Source organism: Charadrius vociferus, unplaced genomic scaffold, assembly GCF_000708025.1.
Source record: "Charadrius vociferus isolate BGI_N301 unplaced genomic scaffold, ASM70802v2 scaffold498, whole genome shotgun sequence".
NCBI lineage: Eukaryota > Metazoa > Chordata > Aves > Charadriiformes > Charadriidae > Charadrius > Charadrius vociferus.
Window position 1 is genome coordinate 626,809 of NW_009649588.1, and position 11,566 is coordinate 638,374.

Here is an 11,566-nt window from a genome sequence, read left to right on the forward strand (position 1 = left end):
GGTGAGACCCCACCCAGAATATTGTGTTGAGCTCTGGGGCCCCAATACAGGAAGGACATGGACCTCTTGAAGCAAGTCCAAAGGAGGGCCATAAAGATGATCAGAAGGCTGAAGCACCTCTCCTATGACAGGCTGAGGAAGTTGGGGTTGTTCATCCTGGAGAAGAATATCCCTTACAGGAGCCTTCCAGTACCTAAAGGGGACCTACAGGAAAGATGGGGAAGGACTCTTTATCAGGGAGTGTAGTGATAGGATGAGGGGGAACTGAAAGAAGGTAGATTTAGGTTAGATATTAGGAAGAAATTCTGCACTGTGAGGGCGGTGAGACACTGGAACAGGTTGCCCAGAGAAGCTGTGGATGCCCCATCCCTGGAAGTGTTGAAGACCAGGTTGGACAGGGCTTGGAGCAATCTGGTCTAGTGGGAGGTGTCCCTGCCCAGGGCAGGGGGGGTTGGAACTAGATGATCTTTAAGATCCTTTCCAACTCTAACCATTCTGTGATTCTATGATCCATTCAGAGGTTACAAAGTTGTGAGTTGCTAAGACCTTTGCCTACTACAAGAAAAATAGTTAGCAACTTTTTGCTTGTCACAAATCTTTGCACATCAGAATTAAGACATGAAAAACCTGCTTGGCATTACATTTCCTGTCCATGAAAAGTTAACTATTTTAAATAGATGCTATAAAAGGAGGACAGGTACCTCCGAAGAAGGAAAATATTTTTCTTTGACAGAACTGGTAATAAAAAAATTGCTGCACAATGAATTTATTGGTATATACATATTGCTACGAGAATTAGCAGTCATGGAAACAAAGCCAATGGAATAAAAGTCAAGGGGAGTTTTACCACTGACTTGAAATAAGACGTGAATCAGACCCAAAATAAATTTACCATAAATAACCACCACCAATAACAACAAAAAAGCCTCATGAGAAATGTGTTTTGTTTTGTTTCTAGAAATCTCCCCAACACGGGTCAAGTTCTCCTTCTCCCCAGCAAGTACAAATTCCACTCAAGTCAGCAGAAGTCATGAGCAGACTCAAAGGCGGAATTTTGACAGCCCAAGTTAAAATAAAACCCACCCACAAACTTTTAACTGTTTGTCTCTCATCTAAACGTGGCAGTGTCTGGCAGGAGCACTGCTGAGGTCATACCTCTGAGAGCAGTTTTGAGACAATCTCCAGTGGTGCTTGGTGAATAGAGTCATCCTGAAGAGGAGACGTCAGCGCCATGTCCACCAGTGTCCTGATCTCCTTCAACACCACCTCCCAGCGGCTGGGGTTACTGAGCACCTTCTTGTACTTGTAAATCTTTTTCTGCAAGAAAAATGAAAGGGTCACATTGACACCACCATAAACCCCTTGAAAAAAATGACTGGATACATGCTTCCTACATGCAACTGTCAAGTGGGCTGCTTTGTATTTTGAGTTTTTCCTTTTCTGTTTGCTGAAAAGCAGTACTTTAAACATTTAAATGAAAAAGAAAACTTTGTATGTCTAAACTAATTTCTTCTATGGAAGCAATAAAAATCTGTCACTCCCTTTTTTAATTTTAAAATAAGTTTTTAAACTCTGTAACATCTCTCTTTGCATCATCTCCTCTTGCAACATCTTATTTCTCAGGCTAATAATAGATACCTGCTGTTGCACTGCTTCCAAAGCTGTAGGTCCTTTTAAAGGGAGTTAGAAAGGGGGAGAGAGAGGGGCCATCAAAACATCATTCCACAGATACTCTATTCTACATTGCTAATTGGTGAATTCACATTCAGAATGAATTAAAATCTATTTCAAAGTGAAAAATTCCAGTAGACTCATAGGCTTTCCCCCGCCCCCCAATTTGAAGGATCCTGCAAAGTCGTGCTGTCACCCTCCAGTTATAACAGAAACTAACTTGTAAACTCTCCAAGTCTTCCACACAACAGCATTTCCACTCTCAAGAAAAGCATTCCTGACTGCCTAATCCCACCTGTACCCATCCTCTGCGTGCCCCTGCATTTCTTCTGGCTGTGCCCAAGCTATTTCACCGATTGCTCTGTTCACAGACCAGCTGGATAAGCAAAAGACAATTCTTACCTCCTCAGCAGCCATGTTGCCACAAATGACTGGGACAGAAGCTGCTTTGTATTATAAATAGTATTCTTTAAAGAAAACCCACCCTCCCAAATTCCCAGAGGCGGCTTGATGCAACTCTAGAAGTTCAAGGAAACGATGACGAGCGTTAAAACGCCACTCCCGACAAGCACACGAAGCGCGTACTAGAACCAGGAGAGGCTTGCCAAAGCCCGGAGGCAGCAGGGCTGGAGGCAGCGCTGGAGGCACCGCACGGCCACGGAGCCGGCAGAGAAGGAGCTCTGCGGGCTGGCGGAGAGCAACCGCCAGGATCGCAGCGTTTTGTTTAGTTCACATGCCCTTCTGCTCCTCTCTGTGCGTGAATCTGGTCCTCTGGTCAGAGGGGTGTCAAGAAGTCTGGATACATCCTCAGGTTTATTAAAGGACACGGGCTGGGGACTTCTCTGTTTACATGAAAACATCAGCGTTTTGCACTAAAAATGGACCTTACGTTCCTCAGCAGCATTTCCAGGGAACTCACAAAAACTGCCCATGTCGTGCAGCTTGCAGATTCAGCTGGACGTTTCGGGCTATACATCATCAGTGTAATAAAGGCAGAGGACTTTGCAAAGGGTCGGTTTGCTTTGTTTTGGTTTGGATCTTTGCCACTACACGGCATTTTCCCCTCCAGTTGCACAGGGCAGCCCCTGCGGGAACCATCCGAATAGGCCAATGCTCTGCTTATCAGCCGCTTCCTTCCCACCGTGGCAGCAGATCTAACGCTCAACAGAAAACACAGTCACCTCTGTACCCTATCCGAAACACGGGAGAAGAGAACAATATAAAAAAATGCAGAATCCAGATGCCTTGCATTTATCAATGTTGTTAGAGGGGGGAGAAGAGGGTGGCACTGGGCTGACATGTAAAGACTGATAAAGCAATCCAATTATCTTTTTAATTAAATTCATGCAAGTACAAAAGCACGCTGGCAGTAGTTGACACTTCCAGTGCATTTTAAGTGACTGAAAAGCTAAAAGAACATAAAAACACATGCTGCGGACACTATCAAATGTGTTTGGGATTTCAGAAGTGAGCAAAAATCTTTGTACTTCTGAGCTCCTTGGAGCAGAGGGGGTCCACCTGCGTTTTTAAGCCACCAGCACTACTTCTGCCATCATCACAGATTTCCTGGACTATTTAGGAAACATGAATCATAGAGTTTAATTTCTCTTATTCAGTGCCTCTTTTTTAGGGTCTTTTTGTTAGACCCACTCCAGCACTAAATACAATCTAAACTTCAAAGCCAACCAGCCAGCTTTGTAACTTGAAGCAACTCCTTTCTGACTAATTGAGGACACTAAATAAATCTAGTTCAAGTGATACATTTTCCATGCTGAAATTTATTCCTTGGTCCTGTACTACGGAGAAATCAAATTCAAAACAGAATTCAAAGCCGGATAAAAAGGAAGGGTGGGGGGAGCGTGAGAGCTAGACCATGGGGTTATTGCATCCCTGGTTGCTCTGGGCTGGCCCTTAAATTGGGTGAGCTACGACGTGATTTCGGAGAGCAGCTCCTTCAGCCTAAGGGACAGTTGCTGAAGGAAACCCTCTTGCCCAACAGGATGCTGCTGAGACAACCCTACCACAAATGTATTTCTTCCACTGTCAAATCCACTCTTGCTTGGAGCGAGGGAGGAGCAAGGGAGATTTCCTTTCCCTTTTAGAGATGTCCATTAAAAAATAAAATTCTGATGATGCTGACGTACATAAGAGAAAAGACTGCAGGAGCTGTACTCCCTGCTATGCGAAGGAGACTTACAAAAGTTGCTCCTCAGACCAGGCAGACAGTGACTCAAAGGGAGCATCAGGGGACAGCTACCTTTGCAGACGCACCGAGCCCGCTGCAAGCAGAAAATCCTCACTTATCAGTCTTTGCTCCACGTTTTCAGCACAAAGGGCCATGCTGCACTGATAGACTGAGCTATAATCTACAAGCAACATTACAGAAGTCTTGAATGATGGTGGGAAAGCAGCAGAAAATAAATAAATAAATAGGGGAGCCATCCCCGAGAGGGTTGAACTCTGCTATCCTGAACCTTTGCCCATGGTTACGCTGCTGTTTTTCTCAGCAGAATGCTTTCGACTGTTGAGCGCCTTGCTGAAAGCCTCAATTAAAGCTTGAAACCTATCAGTCGGTCACAGAAGCAATTTGCTGTGTATCAGCAAGCACTCAGCCAACACCGAGCCATCTGCTCTATTCTACCTGCGCTGACTCCGGAGCAAGGGGAAACAAATCACTCACAAGCTTAAAAGCAAAGCTGCCTGGTAAAGACCCGCATCAGGGAACAGGCATGTCAACACGTGCCAGGAGTTCATTCCCCCTGGACACAGGTGTAAAAGATGCCTTCGGTTTCTGAAAATACTCACACAACTTTCATCATTAATAGCATGTACAAGAAAAATGCTGGGGTGGGAATCCAGTTTCACCGGGATTTCACAAAAAGCAGCAGCTCCCGTGACAATTTATATGAGTGAAAATAACACATGCCAACTTGGAATTTGACCCTCCTAGTTACTGACCAGCCAGAACCACACAGCCAGTGTCATTCCAAAATCTTGCTATGCTGAATTTAAAAGTAAACCCACTGAATTTAATAAGTACCCAGAAGCAGCAGCATGGGGAATAAGTGGCACTGACAAGGCATCCTTCATTCTCAAATCACTCTAATTAATTAAGTCTTGCAGAAACCCGAAGACCTGAGTCTCAATCCTCTTTTAGAAGAGGAGAAATTGAAGTCCACATGTGAAAAATCACTTTTCCGATGTTATTAAGAAAGCAAATGTGGCAAAAATCTGTACATGGTGGTTTTTGCCATCAGTGCTCAAAAGCTCCTGAACACTGCTGTGAATAGACAGTTCAGGAGCACCTAGAAAACTTCCAGTGTTTTTAAGTAACATCTTCATATATTTTTCTATCCCATAACCACCTCATCCTGTAGCCATTGCTCATACACCACTTCCTTGGACAAGAACAATAATACTGATGTAGTTGACATCAAAGAACAACAGACAAAATCTCAAGGCATAGAACAACTGCCTTTTTCGGCCCTAGCAAGACTTTTCATGTTAGAACATCCTGAAGCAGCTGGTGTACCCAATCCAAAATAAGGCGAGGTGAAGATAGCCTTCTTGATGACCAGATTTCATCCCTGCTTTGCTACTGGTGGCCAGGAAACCTTCCATACTCTTAGGAACCTGTCTTTCCGTCAGCAAATACTATCTTCATTACATAAAAAAAATTAATTGCCAACCCTAATCCAGAACAGCCTGTTAAATTCTACCTCTCTGATCTACAGCCCCTTACTGTGCAACAACACGCAACTATTCACTTTTTTATTGTAGAAGCTAGAGCTACTGCAGGAACGTATGCTGACTTTCAGGGCTGCGTGTGCCAGCAATTGTTTATTTCTTGCTGAGCAACGAGGGCAGTTCCAGCAAAAGGGAAAAGGTCAACCTCCCGCACAGAGGTCCTCCCCAGCTCATTGCGGGGATGGCTGAGCCAAGCTAGTGTTACAGTTTAATGTTGACGGCGCTTGTGTAAAATAGGGGTGCCTCTTGCTAGACGCAAACGCAGAGAGAGGAAAAAACACACAGAGCAGACAGGAGAATGGTTTTCTCCACTGCAGCAGAACATTTTGTTAAAACTCTGAGTAATAAGAAGCAGGAAGAGTTGCTTGTGATGTTCAACACACATGCTTGGCTTGTCCTACAAAACCCAGGAGCTGTACCACGTATTCTTGAGCACCACCTGCTGGCATTTTGTCTATTAACTCGCTACCTTCGTGAAAATAAAGACGGCATGGCATCCTTGGAACTCAGCTAGATCCATATTCTGCTTTTAACACTAGCAGGCATCACTTCACGGCATTCTGAAAAATACGCAAGAGTAACTTGTTGCTGACAGAAGTTTCCCTGATAGCCAGAGATGGGCTTGCATCAGCAGAGGGATCCACCGAAAGCCTTCTGAAATGAGTTCCTACCTGCAACATTTACCAATATGAAGAAAAAAAAAAAAGCAACTTACCTGAAAAGACTAAGTCTATAAAAAGTCCCGTTCCAGGCAAAGGGCTGGGACCGGGATGAGATTATAGAAACTTTTCCAAATCAGGGACCTCAGACTGCTCATGCTGCAGTAATCAAGCTCTTCGTGACCTTCTGAAGGTTTTGCACAGAAAGACTAATGTGCTGCTCTCTAAAATAGCTGAAAAACACCAGCAGCAAACTTTTGCACTCTACCATGTTTTCAGGTCAATGTATTTTTTGCATTTTTCATTCTACCCAGCACTAAACGCTGAAGTACATCATCTTCTCTGCTTTGGTTGCTTCTCTGAATGAGATCGCCTGGGTCAAGGCTCACTTGCCCCCAAGCTCCTTGCCACAGGCCAAAGAATTAGACGGAAACATTATAAGCTAGACATTTCCTGGTTCTCACTCAGTTGAGGTCTAAGTAACACTTCATTTTTTGCCAATTCATATAAAAATAATCCTGATGAAATTGCCATTATTTACTGCACTGAGATTGGCACCCATGAATCTACGCCCTGAATAAATATACCAAGTGACAGTCTCTGCCCCAAGCAGCTCACAGTCTTGATGATTAAAGGCAAGAACGAGAAACAAAGCAAGAAAACTGAGGTGATTTCCTTGAGGTCATATGGCAAGTCAGGACCACAGCAGAACTGAGATGTTCCAATTCTCAGGCCCCCAGGCTAATTGCTAGATCACAGCACCCGTAAGTAAAAGCACCACTGACATGCACTGGGGCCCTACCAAGCAAGTTGAACATTGATACCCTGCTGCTGTGCTTCCCCATCACAACATCTTCGCTCACCCCCTTTTTCAGTCTATCTTCATTCACCTCTTTCTTTTTCCCCACCAGCGTCTACCACCTCGCTCCAGATCTCAGCTAACCCAGGCAAGAACCCCCAAACGCTCAGATCAGCGCCGTTTCAAACCTGACAGAGTTCAATGGGTTCAGCCAGCGGTGACGTGGGTTCTGCTGCTACTAATGTACAACCTGGAACAAACCACACAGATACTTCCCAGAGGCGCAGAGTTTGTCCTTTGCTCAGAAACCACTGGGACAGTACCACTGCAAAGTAAAAGAATGCTGAAACAAACAGAATTTTAAAAGGATGAAATATAGACAAAACACATTTCTACTTGGGTCGAGAGAATTGCAGAGTGGAAGTGGGACCAGGGGGCACACAGGGCGGCCTCCTCACTCGCCTCCCAGCATGACACTGGGCAGCTGTGACATTAATGCCCTGAAGAACTCGCTCTCGAAGCATGTTATACATCTATATATATGTATCTCCACCTCCTTTGCCACAGCTGTCCCCTGACTGATCATTCTTCTGGGTTTCTGCTCTCCAATGTGCTCGATACTACTGCAAAGATAGCCTGCAGCAACAAGGTGGGGTAAGAGGATGGGAAGGGAAGGATATTCTATCCAAGTGGAAAAAAACAAAACTAAAAACACTGGGCAAGCAGATCTTGAATTTATGGGCGCCACTGAAGATAAACCTGCAGGTAAATACAGTGTGCGCACCTCCAAAGACTGAAAGCAACTCAAATTGTGGCTTCCTTTTAGCCCCCCAAGCAGGGAGGGAAGAGGTCATCTTTGGTAGACCTTCCCACTACCAAGCAGAGAAAGTGGGCTTTGTTTCTGCTGGTGTTTTGTCTTTCTCTCAAATCCCTGCACACAGCCCTTTGGTCACTGGGACGCAGGAACACAGCTGGCCGGTCCAAACCCAGCTCTCCCTTAGCAGTGCACTCCAGATGCCGTTTCCCCAGCTAGAAAACGCAAAAGGCCAACTGTGGCTCCAGCTGCACTTTGCAAGGGCTAATGCGGTTACTATCGTAATCAGACCTGTCCACAGGGGAGACGTTTTTTGGCACAGCCGACTTTGATGCATTCCCCGAAACCCTCCATCCCTGCTTCCATTTCCTTTTGGCAAACACTCCCATTCTTCAGGCCCCAGTTCCAGCACCAGCTTTACACTTCAGGTTGGCAAAACATCAGCTTTCATCCTGCACACAGCAACTGCTGTTCTGTATTTTTCATATCGGAGCCAAGCTGGGGTTTGTTTTTAATGTTGCTTTGGCTATGCGGAATTTCACTATGACTGCAGATACGTTTCTAGCAGAAGCACAAGCCACTCCCTACTTGCAAAAAGTGTTGGTAGAGACACAGCTGCGATCTTGGGTTGCAAATCCCATGTAACATCTCCCCAGAAGAAGAAATATTTTATAATAGGTTGTCCATGGGCGTTTGGGTGTTCTGTTTTGGGGTTTTTTTCTAAGCAAAAGACACATAATAGCTTTTCCTCCTGATCTTGGGCAGCAACAACTTCAACACAGATGAACACCACAGTTGTCCCGAATGTACAGGAAAGATCTGCCCTAACTGCAGGCTGGGGGGCTTTACAAACCCTCCTGAGTTGCTTTAAACTCTTATGCAGAACGAGTGAGAAAAACCTTCACATGGAGGTTGCTGGACTCACACAATCAGGGCAGGAGCCAGACACCCTGCTTGATCTACAGCACTTCCACAGCCTCTGACTCATCATCAGAGGGAAGGTTTCAAACATGTTTAGGCACAAATACCTCCTCCTCTTGCAGGAGCTCACTGCTGCCTGCTGCAGCATTTTTGGCCCTTTTCTCCAGAGCAGCAAAGGCTCAACACGGACACTGTCTGGACATCGGGATCTCGGTGTTCTGGCACAACCCACAGTTTCCAGAGGGATGCAAGTCTGACGTGCTCCTGTATTTGAGATTATGCAGTATGAGCTGGAGTCAGCAAAATCATGTTCCTTTTTTGTTAAAGGAAAAAAAAAAAAAAAAAGAGCAGACTACTAGATGAAAAACAGGAATATGTGTACCATATACATTCCACACTTTCCAAAACCTTCAGTGGACCAACTGCATTGCAGTGCATGGGGGGGGAAAAAATAGTATTAAATAAACAAACTATAGCAGGCACTGTATGAGTGTGGCGTTTAACATGCATCAAACAGAAAGCAGAAGACACAAAGCACTGTGAGATTAACTGCCACCTAGGTGCGGTCCTTGCTGTGTGCTTCTCTGTGCAGACACCTACCATTACTGACTGCATTACAGAATGCCTCTGACACCAGGCTGAACTGATCCAGGTTCCTAATACCTTTACGTTCCCGCACTTTATATTCCACACATGACGGCTGTGTCTGTGGAGCCTAGCCCTTGACATCCACCAGCTCGCAGCCTGCGGTAGGAATAAATGACTTCGCCACTGCAGAGAAGAGATAGTGTGTAGGGGAAAAAAAAAAAAAAAAAAAAAAAGAACACACACACAATCTTATCGTCATTGCACTTTGACCAGGTCTGCCAAAGAAAAAGCTGTGCACAAGGCCACCACGGAGAATAGCCAGGCAGCATACCTGCTGTGCAGAAATCCCCCCCTCTGACACTACAACCTTCAGATCTCACTCAGGCATGAGCGAGCTGGTCATCACCGGGAAAACAGGACATCGCTTCATCTGCAAGGCTGCAAAACATATGCCAGTAATTGCAGGCACGCAAGAACTCTGATCGGAAGAACTTGCGACCTGAGAAACCACCTTCAACTGGGATTATGCAGCTCATAACGCTACACATTGTAGTAACTGCTAACAAAAGATAATCTCTGAAAGATAATCCATCCCCCTTTTATTTCCCGAGAAATGCCAGAAAGCTTAGGTAGCACTGAGTAGCACACAAAGCAATTATTTCTTCCCAGATATGCAAACTGGATTAAAAAGCCACGTCATCCCTTTTCCTTATTACTCTCCACTGCTAGCAGCGGCCACCCTTGGCTTTTCCCACCCTCCTCCCCTCTCTCACCAGTCAGCAAAACCTTCCAAATGGACGTTTACCCACCTGTTTCACTTTCTCCTCCTTGGCAAACATATTATTTTGCTGAGTTTCTAGTACTTCAGCACCATAAATGGCTTTGAAATTGGCTTCTGTCTCTTGTGCACCTGCATCATCAATGTCGTCAGCAAGAGACATGTGTATGGCTCGAGGAACATGTTTGTGTCAGAAAGCTGCTGCAGAGCCTTGGGGAGAGCACAGATACTGGATACTGATGCGATGCTTGCAAGCATCTTAAAAGGGACTTCAGAAAAGCAGGGTATTTCTGTCTTCATATCACTGGGCTTTGGAGCTCTGAATTTTCCAGTTTCTCACAGGGAGATGCCAGATTTCAGAGCAGCATTTGCATCTCAAACAGTCCTATCACTTTGTTCCATGTTTTTATATCACATTTTATTGCGCCACATCAGCACAAAATCCCAAACCTCCTGCAACTCTTTAGCCTACCAAAATGCCACTGAATCTCTGCAATTTGCTTATTTTCTTTCTCCTTCGTACAAATGCTGTGTGACGTGCAAGACTGAATCAAATCTTGCAGCATTCAGTTTTCTGATCCCAAGGCGAGCTTCCTCGCAGAGGATTGCCGGGTTGCTACCAAAACCACTGCCCGCCTCACATTCAGAGATGGGACGATGCAGATAAGTCACTCACAACAACTGCGTTGTCCTCAATGGATCTTGCCTCTGGTCACACAGCCTAATCTAGTATTCCCATCTTAAATACTGCAATAAAGAGCACCAGAGACCGCCTATGGTAAGTAGCTGTGATGCAATGGCTTCTGAACGAGGACAGGGGAATGAAGGGCACGCTTTTACTAGCATTGTTTTCTGATTCTTTTTTCTAATTTTGAAACAATCACTGTTCCGGGATAAAAGACCGAGGTGTGACAGACAAGCTCAACATGTGACTTATAGCAAGAGTTAGGGCAGATGATACAGGCTGTGACACTTGCAACACACTGTTTCAGGGTTTTTTGTGGATATTAGCAGCAGTTTTACAATCCTCTAATACATTACATACACTGTGATGCACTCAACACTAATTATATTGGAGGAAGTAAATGTAAGGACAAAACTGTGCAAGAAAGGAAACAGAAATTTAAAACAACACCTAGATCCCCTTTGCTCCTTCAGGCTTACATAGGTCTTCTGACATGGAGAATCCTCATAACATCCATAATGCAGAACTGGCCCCAAGACAGCAGTTTAACAAGGCACTTAGCATGTGTCAACTCCCAGAGTTCGGCTTTCACACCCAATGCATCGTGCGAGGAGGATAATTACACTCCTGGGAAAGACTACCAGTCCTGTGCTGTCTTCATAGGACATCTCCTAAAAACAGTTTTTTCTGCAGCTAGGAACCTGAAGGAGAGACTAATTTTGGCACAGCTCTCCTCTATAGCTGTCATAATATAGAAGTTGTAATTTGGTGAAACTAGTGGTCACTGTGACCTGGAAGTCCTGAATTGCAAAGAATTAGTCATAAGGTCAGCCCTGGAATAATGCAGAGGAGCAATTCGCCAGGACAAAAACCGAGGATCCCTCTTGGCCAGCAGCTCGGCATT

General features: G+C 45.0%; 1 protein-coding gene across 1 annotated transcript in view; it reads right to left on the bottom strand.

The window, feature by feature from the left end:
* Positions 1-11,566, bottom strand: part of CMIP (c-Maf inducing protein) — a 67,211-nt gene that overhangs the window by 36,654 nt on the left and 18,991 nt on the right. Inside the window, exon 3 of the mRNA XM_009890382.1 lies at positions 1,156-1,317. Within this exon, the coding sequence (XP_009888684.1) occupies positions 1,156-1,317 (162 nt within the window). The remainder of the gene's footprint in view (positions 1-1,155; positions 1,318-11,566) is intronic.